Source organism: Rhagoletis zephyria, unplaced genomic scaffold (assembly GCF_001687245.7).
Source record: "Rhagoletis zephyria isolate East Lansing unplaced genomic scaffold, Rhagoletis_zephyria_1.1 Rzeph_scaffold_00059, whole genome shotgun sequence".
Lineage (NCBI taxonomy): Eukaryota > Metazoa > Arthropoda > Insecta > Diptera > Tephritidae > Rhagoletis > Rhagoletis zephyria.
This window is the reverse complement of record NW_016157143.1, coordinates 125,172-142,761: the sequence shown is the minus strand read 5'-3', so window position 1 is coordinate 142,761 and position 17,590 is coordinate 125,172. Positions and strand designations below refer to the sequence as shown.

At 34.4% G+C, this 17,590-nt stretch overlaps 1 protein-coding gene across 2 annotated transcripts in view; it reads left to right on the top strand.

The window, feature by feature from the left end:
• The first annotated feature begins 684 nt into the window (after positions 1–684).
• Positions 685–17,590, top strand: part of Lgr3 (Leucine-rich repeat-containing G protein-coupled receptor 3) — a 51,509-nt gene continuing 34,603 nt past the window's right edge. Inside the window, exons 1-6 of one of the 2 annotated variants that reach the window (XM_017624735.1) lie at positions 685–766; positions 1,536–2,306; positions 13,839–14,270; positions 14,383–14,486; positions 14,579–14,658; positions 14,954–15,238. In XM_017624735.1, coding sequence (XP_017480224.1) covers positions 2,219–2,306; positions 13,839–14,270; positions 14,383–14,486; positions 14,579–14,658; positions 14,954–15,238 — 989 coding nt within the window. In that variant the 5' untranslated portion in view covers positions 685–766; positions 1,536–2,218. Of the gene's footprint in view, positions 767–1,478; positions 2,307–13,838; positions 14,271–14,382; positions 14,487–14,578; positions 14,659–14,953; positions 15,239–17,590 lie in introns of those variants that run through there. The other variant, XM_017624742.1, reaches the window with a different exon arrangement.

The window sequence follows — 17,590 nt, the reverse complement described above, 5'->3', positions numbered from 1 at the left end:
ATACGAAGATATATAAAATCATTATCCACTCATGCATGAGGGCTGAATATATTTTTAAAAGGGTTGCCACCTGTTTGAAAAGTCAAATTTAAATTGGTTATGCGCAACCTATCTGAAGAATTAAAATGGGTTTGTCTAACGAAATATTGTTAAAAATCCTTTGGTTTGAGAGTTTTGAATAATATTTAAGTCTTTCACAAGGGTTGCCACATTTTTAAAAACTAAATTCAATTATTTTAATTTAAATATTACAGTATAAGGCGCGCAATGGCTCTGGTGGTTGATTTATCGCTGGTGACTTGAAATTTACCACTGTACAACTCAACCCTGGTGTCTCAGAATGAAGCTTTAACGCATAATAATACTGGCATATCACGTCCATTGGGCCAATCGTAACACATAAGAGTTCGATATACTCAATGGCGCAACAGGTCGATTTAATTTGACATTCATGGCACATTTTCTAACTTGGCGTTTATTCGTAATGACTCCAGCGCTATCTGGCAGCCCTTTTTGGCAATAGTGTTGCCTTTACCGTTACTAATAAATATTTTGAAGTGGATAATAAATAAAATTTTTAGTAATAACTTCACAATTTATATTTTTAAACGAAATTCCTAATTTGTGGCAGTGAAAATATGCGAAATCAAGTGCACATAATATCGCGCAAAACGCGATAAATGTATTAAAACTTTTTAATGAATACTTTCAGGTTGGATGGATGCTTTGAAAAGCAGTGGAATTACATAAAAGTTTGAGCGATATGGTGTGATGGAGGAGGATGCTTGTCTCTTGTATATTAATATATGGAAGATTTTTTATAGTAAACATTTTATTTACAAAAATTTACATTAAATTTGCAGCAGTTTTAAACTTAGGCCTCTAGTAGTCGCAACCCATTAAACATCTCCGATTAGCTTAAAATTTTATAGTTAGTAGTTTTTTGGATCGCCCAACATTTATAAATGATATCTTACAAAGTTTAATACACTCTTTTTATTTTAATACAAATTAGGGCCACCTTAATACACGCGTAAATAATGCATACGTACATATATACATATTTATATGCTTTTACTATACATACATATGTATGTACATATGAAGATAAGTGCATATTAGTATAAAAAAGTTATAATTTACTCAACTCCCGACGTATGAAAGACAAGTGCCGTGATTCTTATAAAACATAAAAAAACAACACACACTACACAACGACAAAACGTTGGAAGCTGGAAGCTGTGTACGCAAAAAATAGTGATAAAAATCTATACTAAGTGACTAAAGGCTCTGTTATGCATACTTGGCATTGCATGCACTGCTATACCATTTTTACGTAGAAATCAAAAACCAACAGACTTTTACGTATGTAATGCTGTGCGTTGGGTAACCGCTTACACGCGAAGCTCATTTAACAGATTCCTTATGTGACAACTCTCAAGCAATGCCAAGTATGCATAACAGAGCCTTAACAGCCATCCAAACGTCCGTCACTTTGTCTAATGGAGGTTTCATAGATTTTGATGTTATCCAAGCTGATAGTGATGGATTATTGGCGATGCTGATGATGTGGCGGTTGATAGCCCACATAAAGTACGAGTAATATTTATGTTGATGTACTCCATGAATATTGTGAATAAAATTATTTGTCTTTGAACTGGTCAAAAGAATATAAAAGGGAAAAAAATAAAAGTAAAAAAAATAAATATTAATATCCGGTATAATCATGTCGCTAATGTCGCCGTTAATGATATTGACGACAGCAGAGTCTAGCTCTGTTGCCGTAGCTCTGCGTAGATGCGCGATATTAACGGTACCAACGAAAAGCAGCGTGATTAATCGTTAAACGACGCGGAAGCGCTTTGTCTGGTAATTGTTGTCACGTGACAGAATAACATTTAAAACGGCTAGCAGTGGGGCGGGCGTCTGCTTGCAGCTACAACGCCAAAAAAAGAAAAACTTCAAGTGCAAGCGCATTTAATTACATTGAAGAGGACTCACGTAAACGTCACTTTGCCAAAAAAAAAAAAAACAGAAAATGCCAACGTCTGAAGGAAAAACAAAGATGAAAGTTTAATACAAAATACACATACTAAACGTAAAAGCGTGCATAAAAAGGATTTTCATTTAGCATCAAATATACACAGATAGATGACACAAGTTGCTGCCCGCAACAACGCTACGCCGAAATAAATTCTGCTTTCTGCACGCTTAAAGTATGGTTTATGGACGCAGCATCGCTATCGGTGGCTGCCTGCTGCTTTCGGTCATTACACTCTCGGCAATAATATTCTATTTGAGTTTGGGTGAGTACTTAACACTGTGACTTTTAATTTATGAGTTGAAAATTTAGTGTTGAAAATAATTTGAAACACCATTATGACGATAAATATCAAGTGAGATTTATTTTAATGGTACAATAAAAGGTGATATATGTATTTTGTTAACTAGACCTCAAATTTTCTTACTGATTTAATTTATATTAAATGTTTTTTTTTTCTTTTATGGAATTTGATGAATAGGATATCCGACTAGCTGTAATATGATTCCTCCAAATTAGATTGCAGGCTCTGACTAAAGCAATTACATAAATCAAGGCTACAATTAAACTCAACTAGCTCGCTGGGTACAATATATCTCTTCGGATAGATATGGCACTGCGCCGCCGGAGCATACAAATATGCAACTTGATTCATTTACTCAGCAGCTCTCATGTTACTCATACGTCATGGTGTACCTAGTTACATAGCTATGGGGATAATCTCTAGTTCTGAACTGGTGCTCTTCTAGTAAATTTAGACCCAGTAATGGTTTGCGATAAATCTCTTTTGCATGCAAGCAGCTGGCGAATTTAACATGGCGATGTTCTAGGAAGTGTCGTTTGCCCCCCACAGCATCCTTTTTCGGTAGTTCCGAACTAGTCCAGTTCTAAAATCGGCAGACGAAATAAAAAAATATGATGATTTTTCAATCTTTTCGGTTCTTCCGTTATTTTCAAAGAAATGTGTTTTCAATTTGAAATTAAATTTGTTTGAATGATTGTAAGAATGTACGTTTACATTAGTTTGGCTGTAGCTGAGTTTGCAGAGGTGCTTGCTGTTATTGGTTAGATTCTAGATAATCTCAAGATGTTAAAATGTTAACAAAATTTTTTCTTTTGTATTGTGAAGCTATGAAAAAGCATCTGGGAAGTGCAGAATGGACTATGTAAAGTAAACAAGCGCCCCGCTGCATCTTTTTTCGATGGTCCCGAACTATGTTGTTATAAATTCGACAGATAAGATCTGGTTCGTTTTGCAGCTCATTTTCTATAGTTGCGAACCAGTTCTAAATTCATCATATAGATTTCTAATAGAAAATTTTGAAATAAAATAGTTTTTTTTTTAAAGTACCACATTTCGCAGATTTCGGACTGCTGGGGATCTAGTTACTATCGGATTGTTTCGTTTTTGGCGAAAAGATCTAGTACAGAACTAGAAATTTGATTCACTAGTTCGCGGTTTACCTGCAGGGTTGTTAACTAAGCAGTCGGTTTCTTAAATTTGGTGGTAAATTTTTATGATTTATGTACAATTTTTTACTTCCATTACTAGCTTCTATATATATATATTACTTAATAATTACCCCGTTGCTATAAAAGAACTTTCAAGACCATAAATAGGTTGATATTTGTTGAGGTATTTTTGTGACCAGGATTTTGTCGAAAGGGTTCGCATAAGCTAATGAATTGGACTCAAATTATTTAACAAGTGAAGTAATTAACAAAAAAAAAAAAATATTAAAACCTAACAAATTGTTGCGGAACAAGCATATCTATATATATATATATATCAAGCGAACATATTTTTTGTACAGGACATTAACTTTGCAACGTTCGCCCGATTTTCAAATTAAAGCGCTTGGCCTGTAGAAGTGCTAACTCGCTATATGGAAAAGAGTTTTATTGAAAAGAGTTGCCACTTTTGAACAATTAAATTCCAATTATTTAATAATCAATGCCATTATAACGGCACCGCTCGCTCCATTTTCATATTAAAAGGCTTGGACTGCAAATGCGCAAAAAGCTTTTACTTTTTGAAATGGTTTTGAAAAGCTTTGTTTCTTCACATAACTAAAAGAGAGTTGCCACCTATTAGAATTAAGAGAATTGAGTGAGAGAAATCTGAATCAAGATATGGATGCCAAACAAAAGGGATTTCAGAAGGTAGTATGTATGTAGTTTGAAAATATTTTGAAGAGGGTTACCATCTGCTTAAAATTTCGAATTTAGTAGTTAACTTATACATAACTGATATGAAATATCACAATATGGATGTCAAACGAAAGAGTGTCCTTAGTTTGAACACTAAGAATATTTTTGAGATGTTGCCACCCTTTTAATAAGTTAAATTCAACTTATTTAAAAAGTTAATCGAATTGTTAAAATATAGGTATCAATCGAAGCGGGTTTGAAAACTCTTTATATCCGAACTAAATTGAGCGTGGTTGCCACATGTTAAAAAAAAGCAAATTAAACTTAATTAATCAGTTAATTAAAATATGTATCGCAATATCAGGCGAAGGGGAGTTAACAAGTTTTTAGCTAGAAAATACTTTTGAGAAGGGTTGCCACCTGTTTTTTTATCAGAAAAAAAAATCTTTGTCTTGTAGTTTTTAAATTATAGGCGTTCAAAAAAAAAAAACAACAAAAAAATCTACACCCTGTGATGGTTTTTTAATTGTCGTTACTACAAATTTCTACTTTTTCACAATTTTATTTCTATTATGTAATTCCGAGTAATGCTTCTGTAAATTGTCGTTTAAAATTTGTAGCCAACTGCTCTAGCTTGGAAGAAAATGATACTTTTTCTCAAAAATTTTGAAATTTAATGCTTCGCCCAATCAGATTTTTAAATTTTTTTCTTACTTAAAACAACTTAACTTTACTAAATTCTAGTTTGAGTGAGACGGAGAGAGTCCTTTTACGATGTGTGAGCGAGACAGAGAGTAACGCCACTTTTAATAATGTGTGAGACGGATGGATACCATGCGACTAGTGTCTCATTTCTTATAATGTCACACTTTTGTAAGGCAAAAATGGCCCCTTCTCTGCCCTTTGCAGCTTTATCAATGGAGATGGTTGCCCTATGCGTGAGCTAGACAAGGATAAGAAAGCAATAACAAGCCCTTTGACAGGGTTGAGTGTAAGTAACATCGAACACAGTTTGTATGGTGGAAGGGCAACATTTTTTGGAAGAAACGAAATCACTATTAGAATTGGTTTGAGCATACAGTTTTATAGCCCATTCAATTTTGGTGTAATAATGTGCAGGTTGTAACTGGCTAAAAACACTGGATCACAAATTTTAATTTGGTTTTTGTTCTCCAGACGCCCCTATCCAAATTTCTATGTAGAATTGCTCGGTGATTCCGAAATTCGGGTTAATTTTTTTGTATGGATACGTTTTCGAGATATTTATTTGCAATTTACCGTTATTCAGCTTAAAGCAAAAATTGGTTCCTTTTAATCACGTATATCTTAGGAACCAATTTAAGAATCTTCATATAAATGCGGTCAACTCAAAATGCGCAAAGATTTTTTGTATGAAAAATGAGCAGGAAAGAAAGTTCTTCATACGCCACGTACACCCGAGTAACACGCTTCACTGCTCATATTTCATACAAAAAATCTTTGCGGATTTTTTATTTGACCACTCATTATTTCTTATTTATCCATTGATTTTCTTCAATAATTAATTAGATTTTTAGAATTTCTTTGCTAAAGGTGTTGCGGTTTTCTTCCATATAAAAATAAGTTTTGTTATCAAATTGGTCCAAAACGTTTAAAATTGATACACAATTTTAATTTTACTGCAGAAATAGAAGCAACTTTGTATAGAGCATGAGGCAGTCTATTAAATATAATAGTAGACAATTTTGTACATACATTAAAATTTATTTATGCTTCTCACCTACAGCCGCTATATAGTATACATACTCATTGGCCTTTAAGTTCTTCCATTTTCAATTACTCTAACTTATGGCAAAAGCGTAATAACTCAACCAATAAACATAAATAACCAATAAAAGTCACCAATAACTGCTTAAAAATAAAATTTATGTGTATCACTAGTATTTTCCACAGCTTATACATTCAAACCGTTAATGTTTGTTTCTTCCTCGCATTTATACCATCCATTTCAGTAAGCTTAGTACATTTTTATCAATTCTCCCACGCACTTTGCTGACACTTGAAAGCATCGAAAGCGCATAAATATGCTTTTAAATTATTGTATGTATTTATATAAATTTCAAATGCTAAATAGACAATTTTTATTACACTATTCGCGCATAATTTTTGCCGATATCATTGCTGCTGCCTGCTTATTATCAATTTTATCACCTAAATTAGTGCGTGGAAAAAGAAAATTGAATTTCGTTTGCCCAACTGCCTAACTGACAATTCGATTCGTAGCTATTGCATATCAATTGCAACCATTAACCATTAACCATTGACCACTGTGACCATTGTCAACTGTCTACTTAGCCGTTTTGCTATTTATATTGCTTCTGTAGTAGTTGTATTGTGAGTGCGCCGCATTGGCCTTTGACACCCAACACTGACCAAGCTGAACTTGTCTATTTGTCAATTGCTTTTATTTTCGCCCATGCTTTTTTATTCACTTTTCTCATTCTCTATTTTTGTGACGATTTTTATTTGTTTTTTTTTTTGTGTTTGAGTCATCTTCCAGTTACGGCGTGAAAAAGTTGCCGTGTGCGTGTATATCTGTGTGTGTAGTATGTCTTTTGCTCCCCTGAGCCGTGCGTTCAAATTAACCTATTTATGGCAATATGCTATTCGCATTCAGGCACACGTTTGCGTTAATGCCCGTTTTCGATTTGTTCACGACCCCATGTCACTCATACTTTATACAGTTTTCTTGACTTTCTTCATTCCGTTTGTGGCAAATTAAGTATAAATAAATATGTATAAATAAATGAATGTCTTTTCACGCGTATTGCTTTCTTGGCTTTCGACTGACAAACGTACGCACACAAAAAACAGAAATGGATAATTGTTAATGTATGTACATATGTATGTATGTATGTGTGTATGCGTTGTCCTATGCAGTTGCTTTGGGATGCTGCCTGCCATAACCACTTAACAAAGTTACAAGTATTAATTGCTTCTTTGTTATTTTTATAGCAATTTTTTCGCCTCTTATAAAAATGCGTTTATTTGTTCTTTTCGACTCGTGTAGAATACTCGTACATACATACACGCATACATTTTTTTGCCTCGTTGCTGGCTTTGTGCAAACGCAAAAATGTTGCCGTGTTTAAGATTAAATCGTTCAACGATGCCTGCAATGGCAAAAAACAATGACAAGAAATTTTTGTTGTGGGGAGAGAATTGCTGGCAATGTCAATAGCGGATCCCACTTAAGTACGTATGTAAGTGCAGTGGATTAAGCGGCAGTATTTCATTTTGTTGACAGGGATTAGAAAAGATTCGATTCAAGAACCTTAAGAAAATAAAATTGTGTTTAAGTAAATGAAAATGCAATTACAACGTGATGATAAAAAATGTTAAACATTACTTTATACTTGTTTTTGAATGTTTAATAAACCCTTTCATTAACTACTTTAGGCTTCACTTGAGTAGGTATAGAGTTCTTCTTTGAGAACCGAGCAATTACTTTTGGTAAATGATCGACTTAAAGAAAAAAATATTTGAAATAAAAGCTTATCTTGAGTTGTTTGTACTTCAAGATTTACATATCAGGTAACGGACGCGCGACATTCGCACAAAGTTTAAAGTTTAAAAACTTAGTGAAATATAGAATAGCAATATGGGTACCAAATAAAAGAGAAGATTCTGTAGAATTGGAACAGAATAAATTTTTTGGTGCACAAGTAAGTCTACGAATAGGTACTGAAAATGTACTTTTAAAATTGTATTCTTGAATATCCTTAAAAATTAGGCCTTGTGAGCTAAATAACTTTAGGTTTTTTAAATTCTACAAAATTTCCTCCTTCATTTTGTACCTACATATATTGCTATCCTACATTGAGCTGCATTTCTTAAATAATTTTTTTAATTAATCAGATCATTCAAATTTCAGAGTTCTTAAAAAAATCGTGACATTACTCCTTTCTTTCTTTTTAACTAGTTTCAAGTTAGCTTTTTCATGTTATATATTTTATTGAACAAAACAACAAACAAAAAATATATATATAAGTTTTTTGCCGCATGTAAAAATATTAAAAATTTAGCGATGCTGGCATAAAAAGTTATTACTTTTGAATATAGAAATGAAGGCAAAAGAATTTCCTAGGTTGGTTGATTTATGAATTTAATTTTTTCAGCAGGTGAAAACCCTCTACGAAAACCTAAATAAATACCCCACATGTAAGTCAGAGTTTTAGGCGATCAATGTGAAGAATTTGATGTAAATCTGAGCGAAGAAAGGTCTCGCGTGGCGTCGGTTTTTCAAATTTAACTTCCACCTGTACCGCTTAAAAATGTAACTTCAAAAAAATAAAAGGTTATTCCAAATCAACTGGCCAAGGTCTTTAATTTTACATTTCAAATTCGAAACAAAGGTGTTTATCTGATGACCTTCACAAAAACGACTTTGCGTATAATATTCATAGTATATTTATGTAATTAGATACGCAATTAGCTAATGAATTCAATTTGATTTTGTTTTCTTTTTAAACATGTGGAAAATCACCTAAAAATATGTCAGAAATAAAGTATTTTCATACACACTTCGATTGATCCCCATATTTTACTTATTCACTTTACGTATTAACTAATTTGAATTTAACTTTTTAAATTTTTTAAAAGGTGGCAACTCCTTTCGAAAAGGTAAAACCTCATTGCACATCTACAGCCCAAGCCCTCTAATTCGAAGCCTAATTTTTTATAATCGAACAAACGGTGCAAATCTTATGAACGTACATATATTACATAAATACATATATAGATATAGATATAGCCTTTTTTATGAGGTATAGTACGAGTTACGGACGTGACATTAGGGACACGACAGATTTTTCCTAATAATGAAGAAAAACGTCAAGCTAATTTTATGTACTGTGGTGTAGTGGTTAATAGTGCGCTATCGTTCCGAAGGGTCTGAGATCGAGCCCAGTAATGAAAGGCAAATCTCAAATTATTAGCCGTCAAATTGCTTGTGCTTGTTATTCTCACCCAAGAAAAAGTTTTTTTTTTATCTCTGCCACTGTGATCACCTTTTTTTTTGCTATATTAAGCAATTTAATTTTATTTTATAGACTAATCTAGAGCAAAGAAAACGGCGAGGTTGGGTAACTTGATGTAAGCTCTAATTAAAATACTAATTTCTTTCTTACCTAATGGATAAAGAAAGTGAGCGGGAGTTTTTACATAAAACTTGAAACTTTTAAATGAAAAATCTCAAGGAAGATCAACTGAATCGCAAATCCTTTTTCCGGAAGCTCAATAAATCCGATTTATAAATGTGTAGATTTAAAGATATAAACTGACATACCCGTATATATGTATGTATGTAACTATCTCATCTCTTTATTAGATTTTGCGTGCCTTTACGCATTTGTGACATTTCATAAGGCCAATTGGGGTTTATGATTATTATCATTATTACTATAATTGTATCGAATGCTTCATTTTTTTTAGCATTTCAAAACGATTTGCCTATAAAAATCAGTAAATGACAATAGTTTGGCTAATTTCATGCCCAGACTCATTTATGTATGTATGTAGGTAAGCGCTTTAGGCAGAAACAAATAAGTCGGACAGTATATATTTACATATATGTATGTATGCAAATGAGCACACGACCATTCTTACGAACACACACATTTGAACTCCATTGCAGTATGCCATTCATGGCATTTTCCGATAATGGCACAATAGAAATCCGCGCAATTTAACCAAAAGCTTTGATATGCTTTTGATACGAATAATTGCCTTTAATGTGTGTGTCATAGCAATAAAGCGTATTGCGCGTATGCTTCTTAACGAGCCGTCTACACGTCCTCTCTACGCACACAAACATATTTCTATGTACTCGTATGAATGTATGTATATACGTTTGATAAATGCGGCTACATGCCGCTATAAGATTATCTCTTTATACCACCAAATTGTCAATGGCTTTGATATTGAGGACCTTCACACATACTCCCAAATTTGAGGAGGGTAGGAACAAATTAAAAGTTGTGTATGTATGCCTCACGCCTTGGCTTAAACCAAATAAGGCAGGCAAATCGATTGTAAATTTTTATGTGCCGATTTAATGCGTTTGTTCTAACTTCTGCGATAGGAGTGAAATCAAAGCATATGCAGTCAAAATATTAGCTCTTCATAGCCACAAGTGGCTTAGAGAGTAATCTTAATTTGTTTATTTATTTATTTATTTTTTTCTGTTTGAAAAGTTTACCTAGTCTGTGAAGATTAAATTTAGTAGTAATAAAAATAGAGAGAAGATTAAATAGAAGTACCAACTATTAATAAAATAAAGCTTATCTTGATAGTTTACTAACATACACACGTGCATACATGCACAGTAATGTTTGTATGAACTTAAAGAAAATTGCAAAGGGGGTTGAAATTAGGCTAAAACCTGTATAAGCTACATAAAATGTTATGAGCTTTTCTAGGGTTTTAAATTATTTTTGTCTTTCTAAAACAAATTCAATACTCTTTATCTAGATAAAGTAAAGTAAATATAAATTTTCTTTGGCATTGTACGACTTTGTAGAGAAGAGAAGCAAATGTGTCAAATATTTAGGAAAAACTTTTAGGCCGTTTAGGCTTACTTTGTAGAAACAGAATTAGAAACATTTGTATTTACAGTAACTATTTGGATACTACATAAATACACTAGCCTGGTTCAAAAAAAATCTACTATCTTTTTTTTCAAAATCCCCTGTGAAATATTTTCGGGAGAGTGAAAAAAGACGAATGTCAAAAGCGCAGCCCTTTTTATTAAGATTTACAGGTCACTCATCGCGAATTGCTATTTGCCATACAAATAACACAAATAAATTGTTTTCTGCGTTAAGAAATTTGACATTTTTTTTTAATTTTTTATATTTTTTATAACAAAGTGCAAGCTTAAGTGGATACAAAGAACCGTTAATTTTTGGCAATTCTTTTTCTTTTGTTGACGGTCTTGTGTATTTTACTCCATATATTTTGACTTTAACCTTGAATAAGTTTTGGAGAGGTAAATTTATGGAAAAATCATTTTTATACAACTTTCAATTTCCTTCAAAAATATATGTATATCGCTCATTTAAGTTGACTAAAAACCGAGTTATGAAATTTGAAAATTGGATGGGTTGGTGAAAAAATATGTTATTTACACCGACATGATTCGGGCATGACTCTAAATGACTCAACTGTGTGTAGTCGAAAGGCGAGTCAACACGGCGAGTCAACACATGTTGTTTCATTTTAGTGTTTTTTTTTTATAAAAATGTTATTTGTCATTCAACACAAACCGTGTAAGTCCAAGATTAAACTTTGTGAAATATGTAGTAAGGCAAAAAAAGTTCAACAAACCTTCATAATTGTGTAGATCCTATGGTTTAGTATCGAACTGCAATTACTGTTTTGTTTGTTATACTCTTATACTCGCTCAGCAGCGCAAACGAGCAAACTGAATTTTCTCACTAGCTAAGCACAGTTATAAGTCTAACTAATGTAATCAGGTTAAGCATTTATATACATGAAATAAAATAAAGAGCCAGTTGGATTTTGAAGCTCCAAGCGTCAGGTATTTGGTTTCCACGCCAGGGTAGAACACTTTAATAATCATGTCAATTAGATTACTTAGAAAGATTTTGAGTAAGGAGTTTTGTAGGCCATTGAATTTAAGTGCAGGTTTTGAGATTCTAAATAAATTTGAAAAATTTATGATCATATTCGTAATCAGCGACCCAAAAATCGCCGAGGACCAAATTTAAAGTGCATCCAATTATTTTTTAAATTTTGGTCCGTATTTTGGATTTCAAAAAACGCCATTAATCAAATAAAAGTAAACATTTTTACCAAATTTGCACGAATATAACCTTTTTTTTTGCTCCCCATACCAAAAAAATTAGTATTTTTTCCCCTCGGAAGTAAAAAAAAATTATCATGTTCTAAGTATTTCACCAAAATAAGTGTTCGGAAAAAATATTAAGATTTACGTGAGCTGGACCTATTTGAAAATAACTCCAAAAATCGAGCTTTTTAGTTTTTAAATATATATATTTTTTTTTTAAATCACCTCAGATGATAGAAGAGCTTAAATCAAAAGGTCTGCATAAAAATGTTTACAAATTATAATATTGTAATATGTTGGCGGAGAACTTCGAAAATAACAAATTTTTCAAATTCCGGTGGAAAAACGGCAACCTGCCTAGGCTAAACTAGTAGTTCTAACTTATACGTAATAGGATAAACTGATATACTGAACTGCTTGCGGCAAAACCAATGACCAATGGTTCTTATATCCTTTTTTAGGTAGAATCCGAATCTGAACTTTAATTGGAAAAAATCTTATAGGATTCAGCTCTCAAAAGCTCAGCTGAAAAATTCTGGTGGCCAGTGTTCTCTATATACATATGTATGTACATTAGGGTGCCCATCGATTTATTTTTTTTAATTTCGAGAACGAAAGTCGTTTAAGAAGGTTGTAGTTTAAAAATATTCTAAAGTGGGCTGCCACCTGTTTAGGTTTAATTTAAATATACACAAGTTAAATGAAATATGTGTTGAAATATGGGTGCCAAACGAAAAAGTAATAAGAAATATTTTGTCTGAACATTTATAATATTTTGAGGCTTGAAATAGTTGCCACATATTTAAAAATTTAAATAAACACAAATTATTTAATATGTTCAATGAATTTTTACTAAAAGGATATCGATTAGAATGTTTTTGAAAAGTCTTTATTTCTTAACTACACGTAGAAAGGTTGCCACATCTTTAAAAGGTCAAATTAAACTTGACTTAAGGTAGTTTAGAAATTAATATATGTATCACAATATGGGTGTCAAAGCAAATATGTTGAAGGAGGTTAAAAAAAAGAAAAATCTGATGTTGAGTTTTATTAAAATAAATTACTACCAATGTTCACTGAGCGAAACGGGTGTGGGAAAACTATTAATTAATATTTATAGATTTCATTATAAACTCTTAGCAAGTATTTAGTATATCAAGCCGACTTCAGGACCAAATGTCGACACTAACTAGATTAAAATCAAAGAGAAATATATTTTAATTAAAGTTTGTGTTGTCTTATTTACAACAGACTTTATCTTATGGTTATGCGCAAATAAGTACTAAGACTCCTTTTCTTACTGTTCCCACAAGCTGCTTGCCACAAAGTTCTTTAATAGTGTTTACGCAATTGTCCACTCAAGCTTAAGTAGACTGCCACAATTTCAATTCCGTGTCCCCAACATTAACCAAAAGGCAGACAGCTTGCAAAAGCTCATTTCAATTATTTTAAATTAACGATCTGCTGCGGGTCGTTAGCGGTTGTTTTAATTTTCGACACCTACCGCGCAACCCGCGCCTCAACAGCTAGTAGCTATATATATGTATGTAGTTGCTGAGTATTTGGGTAATATTACGAGTACCGAATTTGGGCCAACTGCTGGTTCTTAATTTATCCGCTTGCCTGCCATGGCTGGGTGCAACATTAATTTCATTCTGGCAGTTTTCTCTTAATGCTTTTCCATTTGGATACGAGTATTATTCGCACGTTCCTCTATATATTCTCAAGTTTTCATTTCCATTATAACTGTACGTTTTGTCTCCGGTGTTAAACCACTGCCACTTTGTTTCTTTGCAGGACCCTGCCCGCAGGGAACGTTCGCCTGCGATGGCAATACGTTGTGCGTGCCACAGCGCCAAATTTGCGACAATCGCACAGATTGTGAGGATGGCAGCGATGAACACCCGGTCGAGTGTGGCCTACTTTATGGCAGTAAGGCGCTGACCGATAAAATTGTCGGCAATGCGATTGAACGTAGACGGCAACAACAACAACAACAAAGACAAAAACAGCGGCAGCAGCAGCAGCAGCAGAGCGGGCAATTTCTTGGCGGAGCAGCAGGAGAATTGATGAATGTGACAAGCGTGGGAGTGCCACCAGAAGAGGAAGAATCCATTGACACTGTTGGCGGTGGGCATCGTACGCAAGTAATTGCCAGCGCTGGCGGCAGCAGTAGTAGTGTGGGCAACATGTATGCCAGCGGTGACAACGAAGAAGTTGCAAACTGTGGTAAGAAGTGCTCATTAAAAAGCGACCGCGCGCAGCGTTTAATGTCTCCATGGACGCATTCTTCTTCTACGCGAATTTCACCTTTATTTATTCATCTATTCATTCATTACAGAAATTACAACATATCCTAAAGGTGTATGCACTTGTCGACAGCGTACAATATTATATTGCGGCCGCAAAGCGAAATTGACGCGTATACCGCGCTTAAGTGCAGAAGTACGTATGTATGCACATGCTTAAAACTTAAGCCACACAAAACGCAAGAACTTAATTCAAAAGGCTCAATGGAATTTGACCATTTCTTGCAGGTGACGTACTTGATGATCGGCCGCAGTAATTTGACACTGCGTGAGAATGCCTTTATTGGACTGAAACGCTTGGTGAAGCTGTAAGTAACGGAAGTGAGCAAAATACAGTAGAAAAGAATTGAAGGCATAGCAGCGTTCAATAGAGGCCTTTGACCCTTTTTCGGCATTTGCGCTAATCTTAATGCCTATTTACTACGATTTATAGCAACGTCTTTGTTTGCTTCTTTTTTCTTTCCTTCTTACTTCTCTAACTTCACGCCTTTTACTTTATATATGTAATCTATTATTTCTTTATCTGTCCTTTCCATCGCACTTACTCGTGTGTACATACATACATATATGTATATGTGTGTGTTTCGCCTTCTACCGCGGTAGCTCACTGAAGCATTGCAACATATCGCATGTGCCGCTGGGCACATTTAATGGCCTACACCAGTTGGAGAAATTGGATGTGCGGCACAATAATATCAGCGCGCTGCCAGTCGGCACATTTCGTGGCATGAACTTTTTGGTGTGGCTTTTCTTCATTTCGAATCAATTGCGTCAGTTGCCGTTGGCACAATTTGCGGACATGCCACGCCTTGAATGGCTGATGCTGAGTGATAATTTACTCACACTTCGTAACGAGAGATTTCCGCACATGCCGCGTCTATATGAAATGTGAGTAGAATATGTGTAGTGTATTAAGCGCATCTCAATCTACAAAGGTCGTGATGAGCCGGCAAAATCTGTTTATGTATATGTTTTTATGTACATATGTATGTTTATGTATATGTTTTTATGTACATATGTATGCGCATAAAACATGTTTGTTATGCGGGTGTGCATGTAAACCTGTGTGTGCAATAAAAGTCAATGTTTGAGAAAACGTTAGTCAGCTACTATACTCGTAAGTACAAACGCTATTAGATTTACATACATGCTTATGCTTGAACAGGTTATTACCAAGGAAACAAAAGTTAGCTTGAAAGTAAATGGAATGAATGCAAAACAGACAAATGATATACGAAGAAATATTTCTGATTTCGAGTTTTGTAAATTTTTTTACATAAAATTTAAGTAACAGTACTAGAATTATTACATTATTTAAAATTGTTTCAGTGTCTCGAAGATTATTTCGTCTTCGCATTCACCTTCGTATTCGATTTAGTCGCTGTCTTCGTATTCGTCTTCAGAATGTATTCGTATTCCACTCCGTTGTCACATTCTTCTTCGTATTCATCTTCAACTTAGTTGTCATTTTCGTCCTCAAAATCATCTTTGTATACGTTTTCGTCTTCGTCTCCTCTCTTAAAAGTATTTGTCTACGTATCATATTCGTATTTGCCTTTGTATTAATCTTCGCATTCCTCCTCGTCACCGTTGTCGTGTTTTTCTTCGTATTAATCTTCGTCTTCGTATTGATTTCGCTATTCGTTTCAGTGTGTCTTTGAATTTGTCTTCGCAATCATCTCCATATTCATTCTCGTAATGAATTCATCTTGATTTTTAAAAAGTTGGGCACTTTGGAGGGTGCCATGTTCCAAATTTTGTATCGCTGACAATCGTTTCCCAAGGTGTATCAGTCTGCTATGCATGTTACGTGAGTAGTTACATAGAATGCTCTCTTGGGTTTATTCCACCAGCCCCGAAAGCTGCAGTCCGTCTCTACAGAAATATCCATTTTATTCAGATAGTACCTTAATTTGCAGTGCCCTGTCAGGTAGACAGTAATGGTTCTAAGTCCCTCAGGTCCAAGTTCAAGGAGTATTTCGGAGTTTCTCCTGAAAGAGTTATGGCTCGGACGCTTGCCAATGCATTTGTGCTCCACGTTTTACGAGACAGTTCAGCTTTGCGTAGCCTTCAAAACCTTTATGTCCAGGGGCGCGCTACAGCTTTACTCTATTGTGGGCCCCCATGTGGTTCTAAAGTGTTTTACAATTGTCCACAAGCCTTGACACAACAACATTTCCTTTGCGAATGTCCCCGTCAACGAAGAATAATACTCTTATGAAAGCGATTTTTATTTTATACTCTTCTTATTTTTTTTTTTTTGGTATGATCCGAGGCCAAGGAACTTTCTCAAATACCACTCTTCTTTGCGAATTTTCACCAGCTATTCACATCAAGTGCAGACAGGGCCTTCCGCCTTTAGCACTTCTATAGTGTCCGTGCCCGCCTTTGTTTCCCTTGTCTAGAGTAGTTCATTATTCAATATTCTTCAGTAGTCATCAGCTACACGAAGAGATTTAGAGGCTTTACGAAAATCGTTCCCCCGATAACTACGACGGCATTCCCATATTTATTTGCCTTTGTCCACGTTTCTGTGCTTGTTTGATATACTCGAGACCCTGGTAATTTTCAGAGCAAACTTTGCTCTTTAAAATATCAAAAATTAAGCGGTTTCGCATCTAAAGGAAACGACAGCCGTTGCGTCGACAAAAATAAATGTTTTGACGTTGTTTTAAAGCAACTCTTAGTTGACTCGTGATTTGTATGACGGTACTGAATCATGTTAAAATCTCGAAGGTCTACGATCGTAATGCTTGTCTGTTAACAGCATCAGGGCTGATTATAACATAGTTTTCCGATATACTTGCGTATTTATTTTTACGCTACGTTCCAAAAATACGATCAGAAAGCGTCCATTAGCCGTTATGGCACCATTAGTGGTGTCTGCATTCTGGTGACCATTCGAACGTTCAGATTTTCATTTTGACGAATAAATTCGATCATTTTGTTTGTTTACATACTGCTCAAGACTCATGGAAAAACACCTATCCCGCTTCAGTCTGAGATCGTTTTCCATTAATTCGTCTATGCTTTGCGCTTGATAAGCCCATTTCAGCAGCCATTTTTCTTCCACTACGACCTAGATTTCGTTTAATCCGCTTACGAACATTCCAGAATCTAGACCATTTCAGCGCTTGTTGCTCGAAACTTATATCAGTCTGAATTTGGGAACAATGCGATTGCCTCACCCTTTAAACCGACTAGCAGATTTTCTGTTATATCTGCGTCACACAAATTTAC